At 41.4% G+C, this 8434-nt stretch overlaps 1 protein-coding gene across 1 annotated transcript in view; it reads left to right on the forward strand.

The window, feature by feature from the left end:
- Nucleotides 1-1107: 1107 nt before the first annotated feature.
- The window catches only part of abca3b (ATP-binding cassette, sub-family A (ABC1), member 3b), a 16098-nt gene continuing 8771 nt past the window's right edge, over nucleotides 1108-8434 (forward strand). The window contains exons 1-9 of the mRNA XM_008402850.2: nucleotides 1108-1316; nucleotides 1402-1583; nucleotides 4483-4629; nucleotides 4741-4870; nucleotides 4956-5110; nucleotides 5417-5572; nucleotides 5665-5875; nucleotides 6847-6997; nucleotides 7440-7578. Of these exons, the coding sequence (XP_008401072.1) occupies nucleotides 1274-1316; nucleotides 1402-1583; nucleotides 4483-4629; nucleotides 4741-4870; nucleotides 4956-5110; nucleotides 5417-5572; nucleotides 5665-5875; nucleotides 6847-6997; nucleotides 7440-7578 (1314 nt within the window). The 5' untranslated portion in view covers nucleotides 1108-1273. The remainder of the gene's footprint in view (nucleotides 1317-1401; nucleotides 1584-4482; nucleotides 4630-4740; nucleotides 4871-4955; nucleotides 5111-5416; nucleotides 5573-5664; nucleotides 5876-6846; nucleotides 6998-7439; nucleotides 7579-8434) is intronic.

The following is an 8434-nucleotide window of genomic DNA, read 5'->3' on the forward strand; positions in this document are numbered from 1 at the left end:
TGTTCTGCTTACAGTAAATCTTAGCTAACATGCATAGCGGGAGGCTGTACTGGTCATTTTAAATCTCAGCATTTCATTGATAACCTCAAAGATGAAGCAAGCTGCGTAAACCTCTCCTTTCTCACTTCCCTGTTGTTCTGCTTTCTGTGCTCTTTCACCCAAAGTCCATCCATCAAACCAGAATCCATTTCGTTTAACTTTTTTCCGACAACGCAGCTAAAAAGTGCAACCGTTTCAGATTAGTTTTAATTTTTGCTCCGTTTTGCTACAACAGTCGTACACAAGTTGTTATTCATTACATGAAAARTATCTTGAGTACATCACCTGGAAATGTTTACAGGAGAAAGGTCTTGGAAAGCTCCAGATTAATTATTTACTCTGTGAAGACTGACATCGGTGCATTGATTTTTTTTTTGTTTCAAAATGTGACCTCACTGCGGTTTTTCACCTGTGACTTATTTTTCTTATCTGCATAAGGAAGTTCACTTGGTAATCTTGTTCTACTTTACCTCTCTTACTCTTGTTTTCAGCTGTCGCTTCAGTCAACCCTTCCTGACCTTTGCATTGTTGATAAGCTGAGTCATTTAAATAATGGCAACTGTTGCTACTCTTTAGCAACAATGTAGAAGATGGGGAAACAAATTCAACCAAATGTCTCCTTCACTGAGCTCTTTTGCCATTTTTTCCCCCAACAAAGACTTCCCCCCCCCCTTCCCTTTTTATTTGCAGCTGTCTAGGCTTGCCCACCCACAGATGAACTTTTTAGGAAGAGATAATGGCATTTGATCAATGGATGTTCCAGCTGAGCTCAGAATGTCACATTGGCTGCCACAAGTGGTCYTTGATGGGTTCGTGTTGAGCTTATTGGAGTTGGAAGCAGAAGCAGCTCTTAGTCTGTCAGTTTCGTTTCCTCCCCCATTTTTCCTCCTTTAATGTTTTATCTGAACCTCCGGGAAGATTCACGTTGCCAATCAAGGAAATGGCTTTTTGAAGAGCTCACAAAATCCTCTGCCTGTCAGCTATTTGCTTTCATTTATGTTATTGAATTTTATCAGCCAGCGGAATATATCTGTGATGTTTCTTTTGCAAGATTGCTCCCATTTTTACGATGGATTTTCAACATTTTCTCTGATGGTTTTTAGCCAACGTGGCGGCGGCAGCRGGCGGCTTCATCTACTTCCTCAGTTACCTGCCTTATTTGTTCCTGTGGCCTCGCTATGACTTACTGAGCCACGCTCAAAAAGTGTCGGCCTGCCTTATCTCCAACGTGGCCATGGCCATGGGAGCACAGCTTATAGGAATGTTTGAAGGCAAAGGTGAGTGTCCTCGAACTAAACCCCCCGAAATGCTACAGTTTTCTTTGTTATTTCATGTATTTATTATCACTTCTTTGCTCCTCAGGTACTGGAATCCARTGGTCAAACCTGTTGGACTCGGTGACGGTGGACGACGACTTCTCCATGGCCCAGGTTCTGTGCTTGCTGCTGTTTGACTCGGTGCTTTACGGCCTGGTGGCCTGGTACATGGAGGCTGTGTTTCCCGGAGAGTACGGAGTGCCTCTTCCATCTTACTTCTTYTTACTGGTACGCCGATCATCAAAAACACCACATGCAAAAGAAACTTATGGGGCTTAAGAGTGCAAATTGATATTTTWGTATTTTGTCAATTATGGCTTTAATTGGTGTTTCAAACTAAAAAAAAAAAAAAAGACTTGAGAATGTGAACTTGATGGTTGATAAAAAATCCCTAAAGCTTCAGCACAACTTTTGTAAACTTGGACTCAAATCAATTCTCTTTTATTTAAATACGCTAAACTACATGTGCTTTAACCAATTTAGGAACCAGTGTGTTTACTAGTGTTACCTTTAAGAGTAAATCAGAATTATTCAAAGGGTTTTAAGAATATAAAATAGACAGGTTGATGAGCGGAAATATTTTCTAATTGTAGTTTGCACCAGTAAAGTATCWCATGCACCAATTTTTAGACTCAACTCTCCGGGACTCAAGCTAACTGACAATAACATCAACATTTTTTTTTTAAATGTAGCAGAAATTTAAGAWAATGAAAAAATGTGCATCCCTTCTTCACATTTGCAGCAACACTGAAGGTCTCTTCCAAAATCAAAYTGTTACAAAGCATCTAAGTTCAAAATGCACACTGCTGAGACTAAGATAGCACAAAAATATAATGAAGCAACAAAAAAAAAGACTGAGGTAGAGGCATGTGGATAATGTTTCAGTGGCTGATAGATATAGTTACTTCCCCCACTAAAACAAACATGAAGTAGCAGCAGAGTTTACGGATTTCCCTTCTGACAATATTACGTTATKAATGCTAGTTGTAGCTTCAAGGCCCTGCACTGCAACAGCTCCCATGCAGGCATGTGCTTGGACAGGCTGTTATTTGATGTGGCTTCAGTGCTGTTGAAGCCCTGAACTKCACAGCACTRATGATAGTTATCAGTGATAAATTAATWGTTAACATATAAAAACSTTCRCAAGTCTACGACTGATATGGTGCCAATGTTACTGTTAAAAAGTGGGCAGCCATGAAACACATTGAAACACATAAGATAAGAGTGCGTGGCTCTGTTTGCAGCCTCGCTACGGGGAGGTTTTCCTTTCTCTTCGTTTTAGAGTCAGGCACCSCTTGACAGGTGTAGTTGATAAAGACTTTACACAGAATTTTGGTCTGTTTAATGCATTTTTCTTCTTCCAGACACACCAGTAAGTAGAGCTGTGTAAGAGCCCAAGAGAGACATCTGCTTTCCGTGACACTGGTTTGGATACAGAGAGATTGGAAGAGGTTTAAAATGGGAGGCTTGAGCATGTCAGCCAGAATGAGATCTTCAGGTTCAGCTGNATTTTTGCTGAAGCTATTCCCTTGCTTTTACTATATTAGTACATGATCAGAACCATTTGGCTTCAATAGGGCATAACATTGCAACGAATGTATTTTTGCAGCTAATCACATTATCTAATCTCGCTTGCTACAATGCAAGGCGGGGATGTGGGGCAGAGGGGTGGGTATTAAAAATCATTTTCAATAGTCTGAATCTTCCTGTTTGCTTGGGACAAATTTTTGTCACCAACTGTTAAAAGAATTTTACAATTTGCCAAAAGAAAGGAGATAAGGCTGAAAATAAAAGTGCCATTGTTAGTGATGACGGAAATGAGAATAACGTATATTATTATTGTAGTGGCCTATATATATATATATATATTTAGTTTTTACAATGATTTAATGCAGGACTGAAATATTTAAAAAACCAAAATCCCAGCTGCTGATGAAATCACGTGACACTCCAATTGTGGTCACGTGTTCCGTGTTGACGTTTGTCGGTCGCTGGCTTTTTGTGGATGAATTTACAGACTTTATCCAGCCGCTGGTGCAATGTCATCGGCCTCTCTGGCAGGCAGCAAACTGGAAGGGAAACAGCCGGCCGAGCTTCGCCGCCAACGCGCTTAGCTCCTCCAGATGCAGCCGCACATCGACAGTGAGGCTCGCTGTGATGTTTTACGGACCGGAGTGAGAAAATAAGGAGGAAATTGTTTTCACCTCGACTGGAGGAGAGAGATAAAGAGCGAAAGACCARCGTTTATGTTACGAAAYTGTTTGATTTAAAGGTAACTCTTCATAWTTACGTCTTAAAACTTTAAAACGTCGATTCCATCTACAGGCCCGCAGATAAGTGTAAATATAAAASGTCAWTATTTCGTTATTGTCCAACGTTTCTACCTAGCTCCATCGTTTGCATTCATGAGATCCCTTAGGAATTGACAAGCAGCTGTATTGTCCAATAAGAGGAGCGWGAATTCGGTCTCTAGCCAATCAGAGAAGAGAAAGACAGTTTCTGTTTTTCAGGAAAGGTCCACGTCTTTTATGGCATTATTGTTTACTAAAACAGATAAACAAAGAAACCGTTGTCTTTTCGATACATAGCACATGACCTTTTAAACTGAATTAGGCAACGAATACGTAACATAAACCCAGAAGTATCATAATAGTAGAATCGTGCGAAAGTCAGACAAATGCTGCCATTGTTAGCGTTATTACACGTTCAGACTTAATTACGTGATTATGAATAGGCACAAATAAGGCAAAAATGCGTTTAANGCTTATCTTTACAACTTTGCGTGATCCCAAAGTGGCGTTTCTTTACACAAAAATAAACTCCTGGTAATTCGTTTCTTAGCTGGTCAGGAATTCAGGRGACTGCCAGTAGGGTGTGGTTTAGACTCTGACGCACGTCTGTCAGCGTCCATTGTGTGTGTGAGGATGCTGAACAAAAAAATGAGCTTTTACTCTGCTTCTTAGGAAGAAACCTTCTCTTCTCGTGCACATAAACATCAGTCCTGCAGCTCAGCTGTGCTCCTTTGTTTCCTCTGTCTCGTCCCTATTACTTGTAAGTGAAAAGGTAATGTTTTCACAAGCATTGATCACAGTTCTTGTGTGTTTTGTTTGAATCTTCTGAACCGCAGCCTTCATACTGGTGCAGCAGCCCTCGCATGGCTATAGTGAACGAGAAAGAGGAAGAGGAGGACGCAGAAAAAGCTATGAAGGGAGAGTTTATAGAGGAGGAGCCAGCTGGAGTAGTATCTGGAATAAAGATTAAACACCTCACTAAGGTAAGAGGCTAAAGACCGACTGTCTGTTGGGTATATAAAAGGCTCTGGGTGCCTGGTGTGCACACGTTATGGTAATGGCTGCACTGGGTTCTGGGTATCTCCCTCTGCCAGGAGTTCAAAGTAGGCAACAAGACGCGGCAGGCGGTGCGAGATCTGACGCTGAACATGTTCGAGGGGCAGATCACGGTGGTGCTGGGACACAACGGTGCTGGGAAGACCACCACGCTGTCCATGCTTACAGGTCACCAGTCGCAAACACGACAGGAAGCAAACACCAACCACGCACATCAAACGAGTCACCTAACTGGGTTCTGTTCGCATCGCAGGTCTGTTCCCTCCCAGCGGSGGCCGGGCCTACATAAATGGTTACGACATCTGTCAGGACATGGCTCTGATCCGACGCAGTCTGGGTCTCTGTCCTCAGCACGACGTTTTGTTTGACAACCTCACAGTGAGAGAGCATCTGCTCTTCTATGCACAGGTATTCAACAATATAGCAGCATGCAAAGTTACTTATGACTGTAAAATGATCTTATGATTTTTTTCCCCTCACACCAAAAGGTAAACATGAAACTCTTTATCCGATGGTGCCACTGTTTTGAAGAACTGCTATCTAATTAGAACTGCCTCTAATTAGATGCAAGTTTAAGGTGTAAAGAGCTAAAAATGGCCTCTTAGGCTGGAGGTCAAAACTTATTTGTTGCCCGTTGACTTAAATATAAAAAAATGTGAAGCTAGTAAATAGAAAYGGATTATTGTTTATTGTGTAAATGTTCATTTTATGCAGCTAAAAGGTTTCCCCAAGGAGCAAATTTCAGACGAGGTGGATCGTATCATCTGCATTTTGAACCTAGAGGACAAACGACATTCTCGCTCCAAGACCCTCTCTGGAGGCATGAAGAGGAAGCTTTCCATCGGAATCGCCCTCATTGGAGACTCCAAGGTCAGGAACTTCACAAATGCTTTTCATTGTCTTTCATTTACTCCATGTCCCCCCCCTCCGTCAGCGAATACCTCCTCTGCTCCTGTCTCCAGGTCGTCATGCTGGATGAGCCCACGTCGGGGATGGATCCATCAGCACGACGGGCCACCTGGGACCTTCTCCAGGGAGAGAAACGAGGTCGCACCATCCTGCTCACCACTCACTTCATGGACGAAGCCGACCTGCTTGGTGACCGGATCGCCATCATGGCGGGAGGCGAGCTGCAGTGCTGCGGCTCGCCACTATTCCTGAAGAACAAATACGGTAAGTGAAAGGTGGAGGGCGCTGCAGCAGGCCTTTGCCTGAAGAGATTTTTACAGGCTGTACATTTTGTTCTTTTTATACACTGCTCAAAAAAATAAAGGGAACACTTGAACAACACAATATAACTCCAAGTAAATCAAACTTCTGTGAAATCAAACTGTCCACTTAGGAAGCAACACTGATTTTCAACGGGGACCCTTGTCGGGTCAATCAGTGTTGCTTCCTAAGTGGACAGTTTGATTTCACAGAAGTTTGATTTACTTGGAGTTATATTGTGTTGTTTAAGTGTTCCCTTTATTTTTTTGAGCAGTATATTAAAAACAACKTCAGTCTCTCTCTTCTRTCCACTTTATACATTGAGACTTAATTTCACCTTCCCTGACCGCTAGAGAAACTAAAATACAGTGATTAGGTAGCAGTTGTAAAGGCTTCAACTGCTTTGCTTAACCCTCCTGTGGTCTTAAGAGACGGGGTTAATCGGACCCCTCAAGCTTTTTACCTTATGCACGATCTGGTATRGTCACTCTGCYCCCGCAGGTGCCCCATCTGTCTGATAGGGCACCTGCCATCCCCCAGCGCTGTCTGACTGTGACATCTGCTGCGCTCGTCCTGAGCGTCTCGCTAAAACCACAAGAGAGGTAAATATGAWTGTGGAAAAAAGGAAAAGACAATCATGAACAGAAACAAAATGCAAAGCAAAGACAAATTTAAAAAAAAGTAATTTAAATAACTTATACATACAGTATAAGTTATGTATATGTATAAGTTGTTTAAATTACTTTTTTTTTTTTACAAAACGTACTTTTTTTTGACAAAAGTACATTACACTCCTTACACTTCTTTTTTTAAGGATCTGGATTAGTGACCTAGTGGCTTTGCCAATATAATATCTTAAYATTTCCAATTTTTCATTGCTTAGTAAAGGAAAAATTATTATAAAAGTAACATGTATGTTTGCGTTTGTTCGCCAGGTGCTGGCTACCACATGGTGATTGTCAAAGATTCGCTTTGTAACGTATCAGAGATCACTCGCCTTGTTCACATGTATGTTCCCAATGCTACGATGGAGAGCAGCGCCGGAGCCGAGCTCTCTTACATCCTGCCTAAAGAAAGCACCAGCAGGTAAGTTATGCTGCCCCCAGGTCACTCATGCTAAAGCTCTTGTAATCACAGTGTGGGCGGCCTTCCAGGTATTACATTCACAAAACCCCAAATCAGCGACTTGAGTCATAATTATTCTGAACTGATTTATGAGGAGTACATTTTGTTTCACAATTAAAGYTGGAGTCATTTGGTGTGTTCACTGTCAGCTCAGATTTGTTTCTCATTACATTTAAATTGAACATCATTACATTTTTTATTTTTGTTTCCTTTTYACATACATTTTTGTACATTGGGTCAAGCAGTAGAAGAATATATTATTTAATAAGAACTTTATTGTGGAAATTTGAGTGGTTTTAGGCCATCGCTTTTTCAACTTTGTTACACTTTGACCCCTGCATTGGCAGTTGAAAGTCAGCAGGTGATGTCCAGTGTAGCACATCTCTTTTGTGTGTTCACGCAGGTTTGAGCTGCTGTTTGCTGAGCTGGAAATGAACAAAGAGGAACTGGGTATTGCCAGCTATGGAGCCTCAGTAACCACCATGGAAGAAGTTTTCCTCAGGTTAGGACACAAGATCTTYCTTATTTTCATCCCTCACGGGGTTACGTTCTTCCATTCGTTTTGTGCAAAACTTGTRTAATAATTTCTGTTTAGCATCAAAAACCCTCAGGGAGGATTCCTGTTATCTTTATTTCGTCTTTATGTCGGTCGGTTACGTACCAAATCCTCATCCACACCTTTTATTTGTTGGAGCAATGTTTGTCTTCAGGTTCAAACTAAGCTGGAGCTGATGTTCACCTCCCTCCTTTGTTCATATAACTCCGGTTCCTGCTGCTCATTTGTCACGTCTTTCTGCTTCCTCATGGGTTTGATACTGTATCTGTGGCAACTAACGTGCAGTCGCTTCCTCTGTTGTGGACTCGGCTCTGCGTGCTGCTGGTACCGGATGCTTAATGATAACTTCGCTGCTCCCAAAGCCTCATTATTTACAAGTCCTGCTGAGAATCTGTTCATACCGAAAACATGAAATATGTGCCGAGACTAGCTTTTATTTGAAAAACCTTAATAAAAGATTTCATATTTAGTTTTAAAAATGCATCTAAGTKCTTTTTGTTTACACTTTGTTGTCACTTGGCAGTGAGTAGAATGCTATAAACTGAACTGAACATGCTGTTTTTACAGCATGTGATAATAATAATATCCCCCCTACTTCTGGCTATCTGAACAAACAAATGAGACAAAACAAGATCTGAAAGGGTTTATTGATTTCTAACTTCAAGGCTAGAAAGCCTGAAGTGTTCTCAGAAAAGATTAAAACTTTGCACAGTKGGAACAAGGTTTGTGTGTTCCWGCTTTTAAAAGCAAAAATATGTTGATTATCTGTCATTCCATAGTTTTTCTGTGAAACATTGATGTGAGTGTCTCCAGCTGGACTGACCATCGTGCTGGTGACAGTG

The sequence above is a fragment of the Poecilia reticulata genome, unplaced genomic scaffold (assembly GCF_000633615.1).
Source record: "Poecilia reticulata strain Guanapo unplaced genomic scaffold, Guppy_female_1.0+MT scaffold_262, whole genome shotgun sequence".
Taxonomy (NCBI): Eukaryota; Metazoa; Chordata; class Actinopteri; order Cyprinodontiformes; family Poeciliidae; genus Poecilia; species Poecilia reticulata.